Consider the following 22,029-nt stretch of genomic DNA (forward strand, 5'->3'; position numbering starts at 1 on the left):
GAATTCTGCCATCCGGACACATGCAATTTGAAATATGATTATAGAATATCGGGCATAAAATGGTTATGCGATTAAAATGCGATTAATTAATTACAAATCCTGTAATTAATTCGATTTTTTTTAATCGCCTGACGGCATTGGTTGTAACTATAATCTAATGTAACTATAGTCTAATGTTTAAACTAGGGACGCTCAATATTGGCTTTTATACCGATATTGTCCAACTCTTAATTTCCGATACCGATATCAACCGATAGCGATATATGCAGGGTTCCCCCCCCCCCCCCCCCAAAAAATTTTTGAATAATTTCAGGTAATTAACATTACATATCTCTTGTTGTGGAATTAACACAACATTATGCATACTTTTGACAATGAATAAAATCAGAATTTGTTCTTACTTGCTTGCCTGGGTAAATAAAGGTTATAGAAATGTAAAAAAAAAAAAAAAAATTTAAAAAAAAATATATAAAATGTAAAACCGATACCGATATTTTCCTATGTCACATTTTAATGGTGATATCGGCCGATAATATCGGACATCCCTAGTTTAAACTGTTAAACAGTCATTCAGAACAATTTTATTGCATTATGTTACTCTGTCCATTCTATTTTATGTTACTCTGTCTATTCTATTTTACTTTTTATTACAGGTTATAAACTATCAGGTATTGAACTGTGGGTATCAAGCAGGAAGAAAGACTCAGGCTTTAAAACTGTGAGGGACCCAGGCCTGGAACTGCGCCCTGAGAGAGGGAGGTTTGAAGGGTCAAAGTGGGTATCAAACAGGAAGGAAGGCTGTCAGGTTTTATAAACTGGATATCAAACAAGGAAGGTTATGTATATTATAAATAATGTAACTAGTTTAATGTTGTAACTAATATAATGTTACAATAATAGATAACAATCTAACTAACAGCACATGGTCATTGTTTATCTGTTATCAGATTTAGAATCAAAACCAATAACGACCTGTTTTTGTCGTTTTAATTTTGTATGATGACAATACATTTTAATCTAATCGGTTAGTAAATTAATCTTAAATTAAACGAGATACTGTCCCAAAAGGACTCAGTTGGATTTCTTTAGACAGAGTTAAGCCTCAAACATACAAACAGCATTGGTGCGCGTGACGTCATTTGTGTAATTCTCGTCAGCACTCCTCGCTGACTAGAATTACACAAATTAAGTCACGTGCACGTGCAGATGTGGCTTGCGGAAGGAAGTATATTTGAGGCTTTAGGGGGGTGCGCGTTGTTTTTTTTCCTAGCCGCATTTCTCTGAGACGCTCTCTGATTGGCCAACGCCTGTTTCTACACTGGTTAAGCTTAGGCACTCTTTCGAAGTTGGTTAAGGTTAGAGTTTGTCTTAGAGCGTGACGACAAGTTCTTTCGACGGTTAAGCTTAGGCACTCTTTCTAAGTTGGTTAAGGTTAGAGTTTGTCTTAGAGCGTGACGACAAGTTCTTTCGACGGTTAAGCTTAGGCACTCTTTCGAAGTTGGTTAAGGTTAGAGTTTGTCTTAGAGCAGTGGTTCTCAAACTTTTTACACCAAGTACCACCTGAGAACGTAGCTGGCTCTCCAAGTACCACCATATGACCGACGTTAAAATACAGTCTATTCAGCTATGCACAGTTCACGCAGGAGGCAAATGTATTCCTAATACCATTATTTATTGTTAACTTTTGTCAGACACAGCCACAATGTACAAAGGGATATCACTAGAACTAGCAAACGCTTCCACACAACTCATACAATGCAAGGGGCATTGAGAACATAATAACTAACATTCTCACATAGCAAGTGAGAAAATTAAGAACTGTATTTCAGCAAATGTACTTAATTCTCTCTCTCTCTCTCTCTCTCTCTCACTCTCTCACTCTCTCATGATAAAAAGAGATAAAAGCCAAGCTCCCCCCACAGTCTGTAGTCAACTTCCTCCACGCCATAAAAACCTGGATGTCAACCAAATGACTGAAACTGAACATCAAAAAGACAGAGCTCATGGTTGTGGCCCCCAAGGCACTGCTCAGGAAGGTTGGAGATCTCCTCCTCCACGTTGACTGCTGTTCCATCTCCCCGTCTCTCGAAGTCCGTAACCTGGGCGTCACCCTCGACTCCACACTTTCATTTCACTCCCACATCAAATCTGTCACCAAGTCTGCCTTCTACCACCTCAAAGACATCTCCTGTCTCCGACCCTCACTCTCAGACTCTGTGGCTGAGACCCTGATCCACTCATTCATCACCTCCCGGTTGGACTACTGCAACAGAGTCCTGTTCGGGGTACCCAGCAAAGCCCTGGACAGGCTCCAGTATGTTCAGAACTCAGCTGCCAGGGTTCTCACTCACACCAAGCCCTGGCAGCACATCACCCCCACCCGCATCCACCTCCACTGGCTCCCAGTCAAGTTCCGCATCACCTTCAAACTCCTGCTCCTCACCTACAAGTCCCCCCATGCCCTCGCCCCCCGATACCTGTCTGATCTCCTCCACCAGCACACTCCATCCCGGAACCTACGATCCTCTGATCTAGGTCTCCTCTCCATCCCTCGCACCAGGTTACAGACTTTTGGGGACAGAGCCTTCAGCGTGGCGTCCCCTTTGATTGATTGATTGAAAAGTATATTAACAGATTGCAGAATGGGTGGAGTACAGTACAGCTAAATACATACAATTGTTAAGGGGATGCAGACCAGAGAAAGACTTTTGTCTTGTTTACATCAGGGTCCCCCATTTTCAATTAATCATATGACACACACGACATACAGATAGACAGTTCTGCTACATCTATACATTTATGACATACCAGATTTGCAAATACAGTACTGTTTGTGATACAAAAAATTCCAGAAAAAGAGTGTATATACATTTGACATAGAAACTGTACATTGGAGGAGGTTGGGTAGGTGGGGTGGGGTTGGGTGGGGCTGTACATTGGAGGTGTGGGGGGGGGGGGGGGGGGGTTGGGTAGGGGACACACACTGTACACTGTACATTGGAATACTGACATACATTTGACATAGAAACTGTACATTGGAAGAGGTTGGGTGGGTTGGGTAGGGGGGGACACACACTGTACATTGGAATACTGACAAAGCCATACTTGGTCTTTACTATACAACTGGGTTAGGACATTTGTAGGGGCCAGTTTCGAATTGCAGTATCCCGTAGGTGTTCTTTGAGAGTGTTTTTGAAAGTGGGTAGTGATTCACATTCCTTTACAGCTTTGGGTAGGGCGTTCCACATTGATGTGGCATAATTGCGAAACGTGTTTAGTCCCTTGTTTGAGCCGAATCTGGGTTTCACATGATTTTGTGGAGCTCCCTCTGGTGTTGTGATCGTGGTATTCACTGACCTTTGGGAAGTATTTTGACATGTACATGGGTACCTTGGTCGTGTAGTGTATCTTGTAGACCAGGCCCATTGCAAGTTGCTGTACTCTGTCGTCTACTCTAAGCCATCCTAGGTTGGCAAAGTGGGCAGGGGTGAGGTGGGTTCTAGGAGTCAGGTCAAGCAGTAGTCTGACTAGTTTGTTTTGAGATGTTTGTAATTTGGTTTTTAGTGCCTTTGAGGTGCTTTGGTACCATGAGGTGCAAGCATAGTCGTAGTACCCTTGAATGAGTGCTCCTGCCAGAGTCTTCAGGGTATTCTTGTTTACCAGAGAGGAGATCCGGTACAAGAATCGAGTTCGTTGGTTGACTTTTTTTATTACATTGGATGCCATTTTGTCACAGGAAAGATTAGCCTCTAGGATGGAACCCAGGTAGGTAATTTCATCTTTCCTTGTGACAATATTGTCACCCACTGTAACTGAGAAGCCGTCGGTCTTGCTGAGTTTGTTATTTGAACCGAAGAGAATGGACTCTGTTTTGCCCATGTGTAATGATAGTTTGTTGTCGGCGAGCCATATGCAGATTTTGCCTAGTTCCGAGCTGAGGGTTTTTTCAACCTGTAACTTGTTCTTGTCAGAGACCAGCAGGGCTGAGTCGTCCGCAAACAGGAACAAGTTGCAGTCACAAGCTGACGACATGTAATTTGCATAAATTAGGAACAGTAGCGGTCCTAGTATGCTTCCTTGTGGAACACCACAGTTCACTGTGAGGGGGGGGGATAGGGTACCGTTTACCTCCACCATCTGTTCTCTCCCCTCCAGGTAGGATTGTATCCAGCTTACTGATAAACTATCAAAACCAATTGCTTTTAGCTTGTCAATCAAGCTCTGGAACTCTCTCCCCCCGAAATCCGCAACGCCCCAACCCTGGACACCTTCAAATCTGCTCTAAAAACACACCTCTTCACCAAGGCTTTCCCCATCAGTTAGTTTAGATTAGGTCCATTATCCATTATCCATCATCCCCCTTTTTCCCCCTATTTCCCTAGCCCTATTTTTTGTCCTGATTGTGAAGCGACCTTGGGTTCTATGAAAGGCGCTATATAAATTTGATCTATTAAGTTATGATAAAAGAGATACAAACCATATTAAGACCAATTTGAGTTGCTGCTGAGCCATGTTTTTAGGGCGGATTTAAATCCGAGAGGGGAGTTGGTACAGCACTTCATGTTGCTGTACCATGGAGTGCAAGCATAGTCAAAGTGACATTGGATGAGGGCTCCAGCTAGGATAATAATCATTTGTTATTAATTGACCTGCTAAATAAAATAATTAAAAAAGTATGTTGACAGTTTGAAATAAAATTAATGTATCTATTCTCGAAGTCAACTTCCTGTCTTGGGGGAACATGCACTTTAGAATCACCAGAAAGGCTTTCGAAATAGTGAAATGCCACGTTGACCTCAATATTTCCAAAACAAATTATATGAAAAGGTTATGAAATGAACAAGAATGTGATAAAATATGTAATAAAAACGGAGCTCAACACATACATTTGATCAGTAGAAATTAGGGATGTCCGATATTATCGGCCGACCGATATTATCGGCTGATATCGGCAGTAAAATGTGATATCGGAAAATATCGGTATTGGTTTAAAAAAAGAAAAAAACAATAACAATATTTGTTATATATATATCCAGTGAAATTATTAGTTACCTGAAATTATTCAGTTTTTTGGGGGGGGAAACCCTGCATATATCGGTATCGGTTGATATCGGTTGATATCGGTATCGGAAATTAAGAGTTGGACAATATCGGAATATCGGTATCGGTAAAAAAGCCAATATCGAGCATCCCTAGTAGAAATCCGTTTGTTTCCCCAATACCAAGATGGCGGCGGTCTCGTGACGTCAGAGTGTCTTCGAGAATCAAGGATAATGTGCGCGCGCATCCATCGCCATCTTATTAGCCAGTGCTTCTCTCTGGTGGTGTAGCACTAGCAGCTCGCTCACGCTCATTCCACTTCCACACCAGCAACACTCCCATCTTCCTCCGGTTATTCCAGTCCGCGGTATCTTATCTGTGTGGTTAGAACTCGGTGAGAAATGGCCAACCGACACATGAAGCAGATGAACATGCAGCACAACAGCAACTCTCAGTCGCCGAAGCCTCAACACCAGCAGGGACCGCGGCGCGGCACCGAGTCCCCGGCGGCGGCCATGGAGGAGAAAGGCCCCAACAAAGAAGGCCCCACGCCGCCCCCGGGCTCCGGTGAAGGAGCCGGCGGGGACGAGGAGGAGATGCCCCCGGCGCCGGGCCTCACCATCGACCTGCGGAGCTTCAGGAAGCCCGGGGAGAAGACGTTCACCCAGCGGTGTCGCCTGTTCGTGGGGAACCTGCCGCAGGACATCAACGAGGACGACTTCAAGAAGATGTTCGCCAAGTACGGCGAGGCCAACGAGGTGTTCATCAACAGAGACCGGGGCTTCGGCTTCATCCGGCTGGTGAGTTTAATTAAACAAATAATGTGTTTTTAATGTTAGCTAAAATAAGTGGTTAACCATTATAAATTAAAACGATGTGCCTGCCTTTTTCCGGGAAATGTGTTTTTTGGCCAACAGCTAGGCTAGCTGATCCGTATCCGCTTCCATTAATTTGTGCTAAGCTAGCTGATCCGTATCCGCTGCCATTAATTTGTGCTAAACTAGGCTATCTTGCAGCCATGGATAGCTTTTACTACTGAACGCACATAAATGAAATAGGTATCTATCTTCTTGTCTGACTCTGGAGAAGAAGACTGTAAGCACATCATGTCCCATAATATTGGCGTGTTCCTTTTTAATCTCGACACAAATCCAACACTAGTAGAGAGGATGCTTCTTTGTGTGGTAAAGATTGTGGGGGAGGGGAGGTGCAGAATGATGAATGAATGAGAACTTTATTTAACAGATTACAGAATGGTACAGTACAGTACAGCTCAATACACACAATTGTTAAGGGAATGCAGACCAGAGAGACTTTCGTCTTGTTTACATCAGGGTCCCCCATTTTCAATTCAGTTATGATGTTACGGTGGGAATATCCACTCCCAAATTGCAATGTTTACAAATACCATTTGCATAGCTTAAAGAGTTTAAACGTGATTTGACACGTAAACTGCATCTGCAGGTGACTTGCCGTGCCAGATTTAGGTGACCTGGCAGGTGGCTCATCATGCGACTGTAATGTCAATTTCTTTTAGCCATTACCGTCCTGTCTTTGGTAACACCAAAACAAACGTTATATACCTGAACATCAAAGTGCATAAAGCCACGGCAAAACCTACTTGGAGCAATGTGACTGGACAGACGACGTGTAGATGATGATGGTGGGAGAAAGTAGCCCACTCGGTAGCCCCTTTCGTGACTGCGATGCAAGCCAGGGGCTTATGGTCACTTATGGCTCCGTAGTACCCAGGTTAATTTGCACCACCAAGCACTGCTTAGAAGCTAGCAGTGGGTCCAAAATATATCTGATATAAATTTCAAAGGTACCCAGCGTTCCATTTAGGGCTGACCTTCGAATTTTTTTGGCAATCGAAGCTTCGAATAAAAAAAAAATATTTTTTATATATATATATATATTATCTTATGTTGTGGGACTTGTACAGCACTTAACTTTGTTGTTTTTAAATGTGCTCTATAAATAAAGTGGATTGGATTAATGAATTAAGTAGCCCCTTTCGTGACCGTGATGTGATTTAATTCAAGGTGGATCGCTGTTGTCGTTTGAACAACTTCAGATTTCATGGGAACTACCAATCCCCCAAATCAAGAATGTTTAAGATGAATGAAGTAAGATTTTGATTATTTGAAATATGGCCTGTGTAGACTAAACTATGCACATAATTATGTCAGTCTACAAGGTCCGGATTCTACATGGTCCGGCAATGTAGACCTTGTAGACTCCACTACAGACCAATTATCAGTGAATGTTCATGCATTTTTAAGAAGGGCTACTTCCACAAAAAAAACAAAGAACTCACCAAAACATCTCAGTAGCACCTTATCTAAATGTTCTATTTCATATATGGAGATTCATATTTATTTATGTATTTCATGCATTTCTACATTTTATTTCCTATTTTGTTTATTCATCCCAGTATCTTTCTTTCTTATGTGTGGAATTCTACAAGGCATTTACATTTAGTCATTTAGCTGACGCTTTTATTCAAAGCGACTTACAAGTTCTGTACGACAATCAGAAAGGATACAACTCTATCAGCTGAGTAACAATATTCATCAAAGTGTTGCGTGTTACAGTGTAGGTTAGTTTATTAGGACAAGTGCATGACTGTAAGGTTAGTTAGGGTTAGATTTTTTTTATTTTATTTTTTTTATTTTATTTCAGATAATGGTTGAAGAAGTGCGTCTTTAGTCGACGGCGAAAGATTGGACGGGATTCGGCTGTCCTAACTGGGGTGGGTAGTTCATTCCACCATTGTGGGGCAAGGACTGAGAATAGGCGTGTAGGTGGTGTATATGTGTTTGAGGATGATATCCTTCAAACAGGCAATAGTGATGATATAATTTGGGCAGTGCTGAGCTGGGTTACTTTCCTCCAGTGTATATATTTTTTTTATAAACATCGATTTTTTTTTAATGTTCGAAGCTTGTGCCATCGATCGAAGCTTCGAAGTATTTAAGACAGCCCTAGAGGGTTTCACACACGGCAGGGTTTGAAAGCTCTGCGTTGCTAATAAACATTTTAAATCATTTTTATAAACTGGTCAACACTGCATTATTTCTAGGGATGCACGATATTGATTTTGACACCGATACCGATAACTTTATGCTCCTCAAGCCGATAACCGATATCGATAACCGATATTTATTGTATTAAGATTTTTTTTAAATGTATATATTTTTATCGATTTTATTTTATTTTTTCCAACATGAAACAAAACATATCACAATACAATAATAATAATACATAAAAAGACTTCCCAGGACAATAACTTAACACCAACTTAAATGTATATTCCTGTAGTTTTTGACCTAACCAGACAACAGAAACAAAAGCCAAGACAACAGTTTTGACTGATAAAGTGACCATATTTATTTTTCCAAATGAAAATTCACAATCCGTCAACAACTTATAATACATCCAACCTAAGAAGCTGTCCGCCTTGAAAGAGAGGCTTTGAGTGGACACAGGTCGCCTGCGGCATCACCACCGCTGCGATGGTGTTAGAAGCCTACGACGATGGCGTGAGCACGCTTGTACCTATTGACGAGTTTTTTGCTAAATTAAAGAAGTTTGACAGAAATGACCCAAGGGCTCAAGCCGCTAGCTTTTAAGCAGTCCTTGGTGGTGCAAATTAACCTGGCTACTACGGAGCAATAAGTGACTGCGTATTCAACCAAGGTTTGCATCAGCCATGAAAGGGGCTAGCTTTGCTTAGCTCCCTGCATCGTTGCAGGTTTTTAAGTTAACACACCATCGCAGCGGTGGTGATGCCGCAGGTGACCTGCTAGGTTGGATGTATCACAAGCCGCTGCACTTTTCCCTCCTCGTGGAACTTCTGCATTGCATTTATTACAAATAGCAAGCAAACTTTTCCCCTCTGAAACAATCCCCACTAGCGTCGCCATCTTTGTTTACATCCGCGCTGCTTTCAAGAAACGTAGGTGGCTACGTCACAGCCAAGAAAGGGAGCGCTGGATTTGTGTAAAACGCCCTGTTCCTAAACCACACGCTACCAGTCGTACCACAGTACTGGCAAAACGGGAGGAGCCGACAGTCAAAACAAACGCACTTCATCCAAATTCACCCAAACCGCATTTTTTTTTTACCAAAAAATATATTATATTATCGGAGCTATTAATAACGTTATCGGGATGACGTCATAATTGCTGATATCGGCCCGATAATTATCGTGCATCCCTAATAATTTCCGGCGTTGGGTGCATGATGTGATCACAGCGCGGGCGCACCAAGCAGCCAAATACGGAAATACAGCAGTTTTGACCAGTTTATATAAATGATTTAAAATGTTATTAGCAACGCCGAGCTTTCAAACCCCGCCGCAGTGCTTGGTGGTGCAAATTAACCTGGCTACTACGGAGCCATACGTGACTGGCTTGCATCGCAGTCACGAAAGGGGCTACCCACTCGGGAGGCCTGCGACATCCCACACACACGGGCCTCAAGACATTCGGGAAACTCTAGTAAATGGACTTACCTCACATCCAGCTGAGCTTTAGATTGGCTGTGTAGGTAGGAATTAGTGCACTGCAACCTTGCCCAGGCCCGACGGGGCCCGGCGGGTTCGGGCTGGGTAGGGCTTTTTTTTAATAAATAATTCGGGCTCGGCCGGGCCCGGGCACCGCCGTTTTTTTTTATTGCGTTTTTTTTTTCTTCATATAACTAGGGTTATTATAGGATAACCTTCGTTTTAAGATTCGCGTTCTCTTTTGCGCCAGAGAAACATTTGGATGTAATTACTGCAGCGCGCAGGGAGAACTCGGGGGACAAGTTCAACTCGATTGGTTGTGTTGAATATAGCCAGTTGGCGAACGTTTTAATTTGTTCTTGGGATGTATGTAGCCGGTTTTGTTAACGGTGTTCAACGCGTTGCTGACGTCAGTGGTGAGTGATGTTATTATTTGCTGGGTCTCGACTCGCTACCTGTTTTGTTGTGATTTTCATTACGTTGCTCTGCTCGAAATCTGATTTCTGTTTTCTGTTTGTTTGTTTGACTGGGGCCCCGTTTAGACGAGCGTTTTGTGAACAGAAACCGCAAAAGTTATCTTGCGGTTTCACTTTTAATTTTACGTTTAGACGAGCGTTTTGGGATGGAATTCTGCGTGCAGACGACGCTGTAACGACTCGAGACGACGGAGCCCCACTGTCACACGATTGGCGCATATGTCACATGACGTGCTGTGAAGACCCGCCCTACTCTGCCTCTGATTCGCAGACTGTGGATGGGGAATGTGATTGCACCAAAGCAGTCACTCACAGACAGTGGGTCCACTCACGCCGCGGGACAGATTCTTGTGTATTTAACCCTTTCACTGCCACACGACAGCCGGTTGTGTGATAGTAAAGGGTTAACCTTCTGTCGTGTGGCAGTGAAAGGGTTAAAAGTACTGCCAATGTAGCCTTCAGGTGATCTCCGTTGATATAAGTCAGACATACTTGCTTTGTTTACGTCTCGGCTACTGGCGCATACCTGCTACCTGTGACGTAAGCAGTACGCGCGACCAGAGCCGTGACAACCCTTTCGTCATCGTTTTATCAGATTTATACGTTTTAACAGTTTAGACGAGAGCGCAAAGCTTTTGCGTTTCTAGGAATTCCACCCTGGAAGGTAGTCTCACTTTTTTGCGGTTTCACCCCGTAAAAACGCCGCTTCCGTATAAACGAAAGGCACATCCGAAAAAATATTTTTGCGGATTCACCTGCTAGCGTTTCCGTCTAAACGGGGCCTGAGTAGGCTATTGTGTGTGTGTGTGTCAAAGAAGATTCTATAGCCTTCAATACGTTTTACGAGGCTGATGTGTGAGTCAGAGATATAAGCGAGCACTGGGAGAGACGGCATTGCGAAACAGGCTATGTAAATGCTTCTTAGTTTTGTTTATTTATTACGTTCATATAAAACCGTGTTTCGAATAGTTAAAACGAATACAAAAATTATATTTTAATAATAATAATAATAAATTTTTTTCAGGTTTTCACGCGGGCTAGGGCTTAAAATATTATTTACAGTCTGGCTTATTTTCGGGCAGGGCCTGAAGTTCACGGGCTCGGGCAGGGCTCTGGCTTTATTTCAAGGCCCTTGCAGACCACTAGTAGGAATCAAACATTTGAGCTACTATTTGATTGAGTGTGCCTCCAAATCAGGGCTTTATTGAGTAGTTGCAGCCAGGTAGTCGCACAACTGAGGGGCAGCAGCCTAATGGAAAGATTCTGGTCGCCTCAGACCCACTCCTGTCTGAGCTCTGGGGGGGGGGGGGGGTCATCAAAGAGAAGCCGGCTATTCTTGGTCCTCGCTCCACAATGGTGGAACGAACTTCACACCACAGTCGGACAGCCGAAAAAACCACCCAATTTTCTGCCATCGACTAAAAACACACTTCAATCCAAAAAAAATCTGTAGCACTCCAGTTCAACACTGTTTGACGAACAATGTCATTGCCAAAACATTTCCATCCGTCTCCTAGGAAACACGGACACTGGCGGAAGTAGCCAAAGCTGAGTTGGACGGGGTTGTTCTGAAGAACCGACCCATCAGGATCCGCTTCGCCACGCACGGCGCTGCACTCACCGTCCGCAACCTGTCTCCCGTCGTCACCAACGAGCTGCTGGAGGAGGTGAGACATTTGAATGAAAATCCAAAAAGACTGAACGTGTGGCTGAACACATGCTCCTCATCTTAGCTCCTCTCAGAAGGAAGGGGAGCGGTTCTTCTTTTCTATTTTATTGGCGGTTGGCAATCACTTTCATTACCAGGGGAGGAAACTAACTTTTTGGCTTACCAGCCAACTGGCGAGTATCTGATTTTTTTTACCAGACAAACTGATTTTTTACCAGCCAAAAAAAATCGCTAATTGTGATAATTACTTCTTTGTATGTCTTCGTCTAAATTGATTTTCAATCATAGTAATAATCACACCGTGTCTCTACTCTTTAAAATATTTATTAGCATAAAACATTAATAACAGTCTCTACTCTTCACAATATTAGCATAACACATATTAACATGAAAGAGGGATCTATTCTGGACTGGGTTGGGCAGTGAAAGAAAAAAACCGAAGTATGTTGTGAAGTGTATAGATAGATAGATGTGAAATGTATAGATGTAGCAGTACTGTCTATCTGTATGTCGTGTATGTCATATGTTATGATGAATTGAAAATGGGGGACCCTGATGTAAACAAGACGAAAGTCTTTCTCTGGTCTGCATCCCCTTAACAATTGTGTGTATTGAGCCGTACTGTATTGTACCCATTCTGCAATCTGTTAATAAAGTTTTCAATCAAGTTAACTTTGAACCTCGGTTGTCAAGCCACGTCAATGTTGTGTATGCATCCGAGTGTTCACTGTGCCTTTAAGACGGCACGGTGGCCTTACGACAGTGCTGTGAAGTACCGTCACCGTCAAGTGTTGTGGTAACGTTAGTTGGGTTGGTCTGCTGTTGTGCACTGGTTGAGCTAGCCCCTTTCGTGACTGCGATGTGCAAGCCAGGGGCTTTTGAGCATGAAATAAAATGTCTAACCTTACGTCGTAGTCCGGTGCGCAATAGACTAACATACACCTCTGTAATTTAAATTGGCCAGTAATGCGGGAACTTTTACTAAACATTATATATGTCCGCGGGTTGGCCAGTACTGCGGTAACTTTTATTAAACATTATATATGTCCGCGGGTCTTGTGCAGTGCTCTCGTGGCACTGTCAACTCGCCAGACTGGCGAGTGGTCTTCATGAATCACTCGCCAAACGTAAAAAATACTCTCATTTGGCGAGTAAAGTGGCCTAATTTCCTCCCCTGTTCATTACGCATTAAAAATACTTTTATTTTATAATCCTCACTCTCCGCTAGCACCGCGCATGTTGTTGATAGATTACATCATATGGGATCGGAGCATAGACTTGACGCGTACTCTGTCACCGATACTCGATCCAGCAGTTTAGGCTGTATCGGAGGCATTTCTGATACTGGTATCGGAACAACTCTAAACATCAACCCAAGTATGTTACCAAGTCATGTTCAGTGACTTGGGACCTGCTGCTGAATTAGTTAATGTTGTGGAACATTATGATTATGGAAAAATATATGATTATGGCAAAACTTAACTTAAATAATAAATAATCACTATTATGGGTCCATAAAACATTTATTCATCACTTCTGAATGCATACAGCACATTAATTCCATCTTTTCTCGGGCTGCCGCGGCGGACATCTGTGCTCTACAGGGCTGTACACTGCGAGCATCTCGTCGCAAATTGCCCTCTAATCTGGCCGGTGCGAGTGGAAAATATCTGGGGGCAAGCTTGCGAGTAGTGATTGCAACCCTTCATTCGCATTTCACTCCTAAATTAATCCATACAAATTGGATAAAACATTAGCCTACAACCAGGGCATAATGTTGCGGTTGTAATTTCATTAGACAGACCAGCGCGGACCTTTAATAACATGCAATTTGATTGACACGGGCAATGGGCTAACGTTAGCTGCTATCCACGGTATCCATTAGGATTATGCTAAGCTAACTAGCGTTAGCTGCTGCTAACCCTGGACACCAGTCAAAGCGGACTCCACAACACTAGTTCCATTCGGGAGGAAAGGGGGTGGGTTATATTGACAACGCTTGACAACAGAAGTTTAAACATAACTTCATATTTATTGGTTATTCGTTTCTGTTACTGTATATCATCCACTTTCCATCTCCGTCTGTTAAACGCTTCCTGTTTACATTCGAGTGTGATGTCATCACCTACGGCAGCTTAGACGATCAAAACGCGAAGCTAGAACAAAACCCGGACGGGGGGGGGCTGGCTCTCTCATTCGTTCTCGCCCCCTCTCTCTCTCTCTCTCGCTCTGATTGATTGAAAACTTTATTAACAGATTGCAGAATGGGTACAGTACAGCTCTCTCTACATTCAATGATTTAAAGTAGCCAAACGTTACAGACAGTATAAATACTAACTGGATAGTTGATGATATAAACATTTAATTTCATTATCTGAAATATTCTAAAATCATTAAGTCTGCTATAAGCCATTATCCCTTTGTGTGTGTGATTATTATTATTTTCTCACAGTAGTGTGTGTGTGTATATATATATATATGTGTGTGTTTGGCTAAAGTGGATAGAAAACACAGTACTGTGTAAAAGGCACCCAAGAGTTTTTATATAAATGGTCTTAGATGTAAATACATTTATTAGTGTGTCAGTAGACTACTCTTAGTACATTTTCATTAAATTATTTTTTAAAGCATCTTCATTGTTTAATAATGCAAACATATGTTGCAGGGACTTATTATAATCATCATATTGGCGTGACTGTATGCATCAAAGGGTTAAATCAAGCATTTTTAAGTGCTTTAGAGGAACTGTCAAAATATTGCGATATATATCGTGTATCGTGATATGGCCAAAAAATATCGCGATATCATTTAGAGGCCATATCGCCCAGCCCTACTATAATGGTAAAATAGTTATTTAAAAATGTGCACCTAAAAAATATTCTTTGCCCCTAAATTTCTCATTTAGGGGCAAGTGTGCCCCTAGTGAAAAAGCTTAGCGTACAGCCCTGCTCTACTGAGCGCACCTTTCTAGTCCCCAGTTGAATGTGCTCTCTTGACTCGGCACAGTAGACGCGCGACGTGTATGCTCGAGAAAGATTATATTATCAACGGCAGACGGCGTCAATGTGAGAAACACTATCCCCCCCCTCTCGCTCTGAACAATATGCATATTAGATCACTCAGTGATTAACCGCGACGGGCATATAGTAAATAAGGATGTTAAAGACTCATTTATTGGACGCGTTGCGCGCAGAGTTTACATAGAAACAGCGCGACTCCCGACAGCGCAACATCATCACAACAACACGCGTTAGGTTACAGGTTGTTTCTGTTTCGGTATTATATTTTCGGTGAAAAAACTCTTTTGCCATTTTCGGCCGAAAACTTTCGGTAGCCGAAATTTCGGTGCATCCCTAGTATATGGTATGACAAAAACAATAACGTTAGCATGTACGGTATGACAAAAACAATAACGTTAGCATGTAGCCTAGCCATGGCAGACTATTTGATTCCTTAAACTACTCTAATGCTTTATAACCTAGTCATTGATTTAGTTCAGGGTAATCTAAAATTAGCCGCGGAGCTAACGCTAGCTAACGTGAGCTACCGCTAGTTAATCAAGCTCACAGAGAGAGAGATAAACGGGTCATATGCTCCCGAAATGCTCCCGCTGTTTGGCTACTTCTATGTGCAGTGAAAACTACTCGAATGCTTTATAACCTAGTCATTGATTTAGTTCAGGGTAATCTAAAATTAGCCGCGGAGCTAACGCTAGCTAACGTGAGCTAACGCTAGTTAATCAAGCTCACAGAGAGAAACAGCGGACAGTACAGGTACAAATACAATAAAAAGCGGGGGGGCTGTTGTGTAAACCTTTTTTTTTTTTTTTTATATTTTTTTTTATTATTGCAAAACAAAAAATTATTAAAAGTCAGTACTCCACACACAATGCATAATGAAACTTTCAGTAAAGGTGGTTAAAATATATGCAAGTACAGAAACAGGATAAAACAGAAATAGTCTATAATAACATTTTAACCGTATACAGTGTATATCCAGCGAAATTACAATTATATAAATGTTAGTATATAATATACCCCTAATACCTATTTTCTAAAACCCTACACACATATGCTCCAGCTCAAACCCCCCCCTCCCGGACCCCCTCTTGGATAGTACCTCCATTATCCCTCACTCCTAACCAGACACTACCATTATAAGCTAGCTTTTATTCTCTCCACCACTTCTAACCACATTGACATATTGGATTCATTGAGCCCCAGAATTCTTGCTGTAGATATTTCTTGATATATCACATCGAGATATGTAAGAAACCACACTTTTCGGCAAATTTTTTCCGGTTGAAACCAACGTGATGCGATCAGTTTTTTAGCTACTGTGATACCCGATAAAACCAATCTTTTTAGTTGTGGATTCACTGCAAACTCAAAAACATCATTCAATAGTAATACCGCGGGGTGTACAGGTATATTCCAAAATACGAGTATTGATAATTGTTGGGACACATCTTTCCAGAATGCCTTAACTGGTGGGCAGTCCCAATACATGTGCATAAATGTTCCTTCGTCCCCATTTGTACATTGGGAGCATTTGGAGTCTTGTATAAGCCCCATTTTGCACAGCCTTATAGGAGTCAAGTATGTCCTGTGAATATAGTTCAGATTGATTTGTTGATGATCCGGGTTCCTTGATGTAAGTCGGACATTTGCCCAGGCTCCTTGCCAATCAAAGTCATATTCCAGGTCTGGTATATCCCTCCTCCAGACAGTGTCTAGTTGAAGGGTTTCGTACGAGGACGTTAGTAATTGATAATAAAAACCTGATACAAAACCTCCCAATGTATCTCTTTCATAGAAAAATTTGTGGTATCTGTGGTGTTCAATTGGTATGAGTAATGGAACACCGTGAGATCTCATACAAAGTCGTAACTGTATGTAAAAAAGCCATGTGGACTCGGTGAGGTTAAACTTTATGCATATTTCGACATAACTACAGAGGCCCTTGTTATTAAAAATATCCCCTAATGAGTGTATGCCTTTCTCTTCCCATATAGGGAATCTTATAGGACGTTTTCCCATTAAGAGTGCATTGTTATTGAATATGGGAGTGTGATTATGCCATTCTTGAGGGTTAGGATATTTCTTTTGTGTTTCCCGCCATGTTCTGATTGCATGGGTAATTATTGGGCCAAATTCTCGCTCACAATGCTTGATTGAAAGTTTAGTGTGTGCTATGTCTTTCAGTCTCTGTGGGGCTACTATGTTTTCTTCTAATTCTCTCCAAGATACCAAAGCCTGGGGGTCAAACCATATCTTCAATGGTCTTAATGTGAAGGCCTTAAAATATTGTAAAAAATCTGGGACTGCCATGCCACCGTCTGCTTTATTTCTCTGTGCGGTGGATCTTTTTATGCGAGGTGGTTTGTTATTCCAGATAAATTTGTATGTGGAGGTTTGTAATCTTTTCCAGTAGCCCTCTGGAGGAGGTAACGGAAGCATTGAGCTGAAGAAATTGATTCTTGGTAATACATCCATCTTAACTATTGATACCCTTGCCTGTACTGAGTTTTTAAGTTTTGCCCACCTGTCCAGGTCGTCTTTGATTTTGTTCTGTATTTTTGTGTAATTGTGCTTCACCGTTTGTCTTATGGTGGGAAATATTTCCACACCCAAGCATCTGAAATGTTTGACCATGGGTATCGCACCTGGGAGGGATGTGTCTTTTTTTGCACTGGTGTTAAGAGGAAGAAAAGCCGACTTAGGCCAATTTATTTTAAATCCCGATAAATCACCAAAGTTCTCTATCAACTTGAGTATATGCGGCAATGTGTTGTTGGGGTTTTGCATGAACAATATTACGTCGTCCGCATATAAACTAATTTTATGATGTGTGCCCTTGATTACTATTGGTTCTATGTGTTGGGATTGTCTTATAAATTGTGCTAAAGGTTCTAATGATAGATCGAATAGTCCGGGACTAAGAGGGCAACCCTGTCTGGCTGAGCGTGATACCGGAAAGATATCGGAGATGAATGTGCCTGTTGTAATCCTGGCCGATGGGTCCTTGTATAGTACTTTAATCATATCAATGAATCCTTTTCCTAACCCCATCCTTTCTAATACTGCCCATAGAAACGACCATTCCAACCTGTCAAATGCTTTCATAGCATCCAGGGATAGTATCGCCTTAGGTGTGGTGTCCTCTTTGTCTGCATCTAGTACGTGCAGTATTCGCCTTATGTTATCATTGATCAGGCGACCTTTTATGAAGCCTGTTTGGTCCGGATGAACTAAAGACGTCATATGCTTTTGCAATCTGATGGCTAATATCTTAGAGTACAGTTTGACATCGGTTCCGAGGAGGCTTAAAGGACGGTAACTACCGCACTCAGTGGGGTCTTTGTCTTTTTTGTGAAGAACTGAAATGAGTGCGATATTTTGGTGTTTATGGAAGCTTCCCTCTTTGACTGAGTATAAGATCATATTTAGTAATAAGGGTCCAAATATGTCCCAGCAAGAAATGTACATTTCTGATGGGATACCGTCAATTCCCGGAGCCTTGCCGTTTTTCATTCCGGATATGGCCTTCTTGAGTTCTTCTAATGTGATCGGTACTTCTAACTGTTTAGCGTCGTCCTCCGTAAGTTTAGGGAGAGTAATTTGATTAAGATATGTGTCTAATTTGTCTTGATCAAAGGTCGTTTCTGAATTATATAAATCGGAGTAGAATTCTTTGAATGTATCGTTTATTATTTTGGGTTCTGTTACTAGAGCTTGTTGTTTCCTAATGGCAGTTATATCTGCAAATTTTGCATTAATTCTTAGTCGCATGGCTAATAGGTGACTAGGTTTAGAGCCTTGGAAGTACTGCTGTTGTCTTGTGCTGCGTATTTGCAATTCCGATTTTTGTCTGTATATTGCTTTGATCTCTGTCTTTAGAATGTTAACTTGGAATAAATGGAATATCAAAAACGCAGGCTGAATATTCGTATTGTCGGTCTGGACGAATCAGTGAGATGTGAAAACCCTGAAGAGTTTGCCACAGAATTACAGAAAATCTTGGGAACAGGAATCCTTCCTAAAATACCGGAGGTGGATCAGTGCTTCAGATTGGGTCCCCGCTCCATTGGCAATAACGCTAAGCCCAGAGTGATATTAGTTATACTGCGCCAAGTCAGAATAAAAGAAATGATTATGCGTGAAACTCGCAGGATGAAAGGCAATCTGAAATACATGGAGGTACCAATACACTGCTTTGAAGATTATTGTCGTGAGGTAGTGGATCTGCGTGCCAAGTTCAAGACGGTGATGTCTCAACTATACCTGGGGAAATACAGACCCCTACTAATATACCCTGCAATACTTCGCGTCGTCGACAAACAAGGAGCAAAGGTTCTCCTCAACTCGCCTGAAGATGCAGCCAAATTCCTGTCTGAACAGGAGCAGAATAGTGTATAAATGGCCTTTTAAATCTCAGTTATGCAAGGTCACCATATATTATAGTACAACCTTTAATAACCGAGGATTTGGGACAGAGAGACCTACGTGCTCAGAGTTTTTGAATGCTTTCCCCGACGTGTTTATATTATTGCGGACATATTGGATTTAAGATTGGAACACTCCAGAACATACTGGAACATTCAGACAATGTAAAAATGACATATTGGAATAATCTAGAACATCGAAGCATTCTTTGATATATGGAGCATTCTGGAATATCAGCAATACGTGGTCATTCACTCTACCAGAAGCCCCTCGGGGGAATAATCAACAGCTATCTAGATGCAGAACCACAGAGCCATCATAGCCGGCCGGCTGAAAGATCACTCTACACAACGATCATCGCCCACCCCGGTCGGGGGAAATGCTGCATATACGTATTTAAAAACTGTTTTTTATTAATGGGAAATAATTTCACTACTTCTCCAATTAATACTTTAGATGTTTAAGCATAGCAATGCTCTTTTAAGATCTAAGTTAATGTTCTCTTCCTTTTACTTTTTTTTTTTTTTTCTTTTTTTTCATCCGCTCTCTCTGATTTATTGAGGCTCTCTCTTCAGTTCAATACCTTCATATTATTCATGGGTTACTATAAATTACTATAAATTACAAGTTCATTTAAATTTTTATTTATTTATTTTTTACGGGTAAGTGGCCAAGCCACAGTCGACATTCTACTTATGGTAGAATTTAGAGTGTTAGATCCTATGGTATACATAGGAATGTTAAGGATAATTGGATCATTCTGGGATATCCGGTGGTGCAAGGGAGAGAGTCATACGCAAAGGTTGTGTTCATGGAACACAATCCTGTACGACTCTCGGTGGGAGGGAAGGGTAGGGGATTTTTATTTGTATATATGTATGTTTTTAAGCTCGGCTCTCAACGGGACCTCACTAGTGGGATGTATATCTATTATTGCCTCGCACTCTAGAAGCATTACCAAAAATTACAATGCAACATGTATAGACTATGGCTAGTTTGAATATAATGATATGGAACACCGGGGGAATAAATAACCAACTCAAACGCAAAAGCGTGCTCACACTGATGAAAAAAGAACATGTGGACATTGCTCTGCTAAGCGAAACACACATTCTAGGGAAAGACATAGGTAAATTAGCGGACAACATATACCATAATATCAGTCACTCCTCTATTGGTACGAGAACTCGGGGTGTAGCAATAGTCGTTAAACGTAAGTTGAATATTGTACTAAAGGGAGTATGGTCTGATGTAGAAGGTCGGATAACTATAGCTAAGATTGAACATAAGAACAGGAAAATAGCGTTGATAGCGGTATACGCCCCAAATTTGTACGAAGAAGATTTCTTCACTACACTAACCAATGCAATGTTAGACATTCCCGATTACTCATTTATAATAGGAGCGGATTTTAATGCCATCTGGAACCCAAGGATAGACAAATCTTGCCTCGCCTTTTCCAGCGAACAAAAGAATTCATCGAAGGCATTAAAGGATTGGTCAAAGATTACAGGTGTAAAGGACTTATGGCGGTTACTTAATCCCACAACCCGAAAGTACTCTTGTCGATCTGCGAGACATAAGACACTATCCAGAATAGATTATGTCTTTGCATCACAGAGACTATTTGATAATTATGAAGTGGAAATGATACCCAACGCACTATCAGATCACTGTTATTTACTCCTTAAAGGTACATTTGGTATACTATCCTCCCGAGCCCCAAGATGGCGATTTAACTCGTTGCTGCTTAACAACAAGGAATTCATTACACAACTCAAAGAAGCTCTTATAGTATTCCAACGGGAGAATGCAAACTCGGTGCAAGACCCCAGAATAATATGGATGTCGGTAAAGGGAATGATCAAAGACTTCACGGATAGCTTTTCCTCCAAAATGCGCAAGAATCAAAACACAAAACTGGATGAGCTGGAAACGCTTTACTCAACGTTATTTAATTCTCTGAAATACAACAACTCAACTCGACTAGAAAATCAAGTTAACGTACTAAAAATAGAGATCAATGCCATATACAGACAACAATCGGAAATACAAATACGCAGCACAAGACAACAGCAGTACTCCCATGGTTCCAAACCCAGCCACCTATTAGCCATGCGATTAAGAATTAATGCAACATTTGCAGATATAACTACCATTAGAGCACAACAAGTACTTGTAACAGATCCTGTAAAAATAAACGATACATTCAAAGTATTCTACTCCGACTTATATAAATCAGAAATGACCTTCGATCAAAACAAAATGGACACATTTCTTAATCAAATTATTCTCCCTAAACTTTCAGAGGATGACGCTAAACAGTTAGAAATACCGATCACACTAGAGGAACTCAAGAAGGCCATAACCGCAATGAAAAGTGGTAAGGCTCCAGGAAGAGACGGTTTCCCATCAGAAATGTACCTTTCTTGTTGGGACATAATTGGCCCCTTATTACTAAATATGATCTTATACTCAGTCAAGGAGGGGAACTTCCATAAAATTGACAATATTGCACTCATAACAGTCCTCCTTAAAAAAGACAAAGACCCCAACGAGTGCGGTAGTTATAGACCTGTAAGCCTCCTCGGAACAGATATCAAACTGTACTCTAAGGTATTAGCCATCAGATTACAAAAGCATATGACGTCTTTAGTTCACCCGGACCAAACTGGCTTCATAGAAGGCCGCCTGATCACTGAGAACATAAGACGTATACTGCACGTACTTGATGCCGACAAGGAGGACACCATACCTAAGGCGATGCTGTCCCTGGATGCTATGAAGGCCTTTGACAGGCTGGAATGGTCGTATCTGTGGGCAGTGCTAGAAAGGATGGGGTTAGGAAAAGGATTCATCGATATGATTAAAGTATTATACAAAGACCCA

General features: G+C 41.6%; 1 protein-coding gene across 2 annotated transcripts in view; it reads left to right on the forward strand.

Annotated features, from left to right (window-relative positions):
- Positions 1 to 5,327: 5,327 nt before the first annotated feature.
- The window catches only part of pspc1 (paraspeckle component 1), an 80,322-nt gene continuing 63,620 nt past the window's right edge, over positions 5,328 to 22,029 (forward strand). For both annotated transcript variants that reach the window (XR_014620643.1, XM_084331942.1), the window contains exons 1-2: positions 5,328 to 5,840; positions 11,544 to 11,693. Coding sequence is in view for 1 of the 2 variants with exons in the window: in XM_084331942.1 (XP_084188068.1) it covers positions 5,442 to 5,840; positions 11,544 to 11,693 (549 nt within the window). In the remaining variant the exon portion in view is untranslated. The remainder of the gene's footprint in view (positions 5,841 to 11,543; positions 11,694 to 22,029) is intronic.

The sequence above is a fragment of the Notolepis coatsorum genome (genome assembly GCF_963971535.1).
Source record: "Notolepis coatsorum genome assembly, chromosome: 1".
Classification (NCBI taxonomy): Eukaryota; Metazoa; Chordata; class Actinopteri; order Aulopiformes; family Paralepididae; genus Notolepis; species Notolepis coatsorum.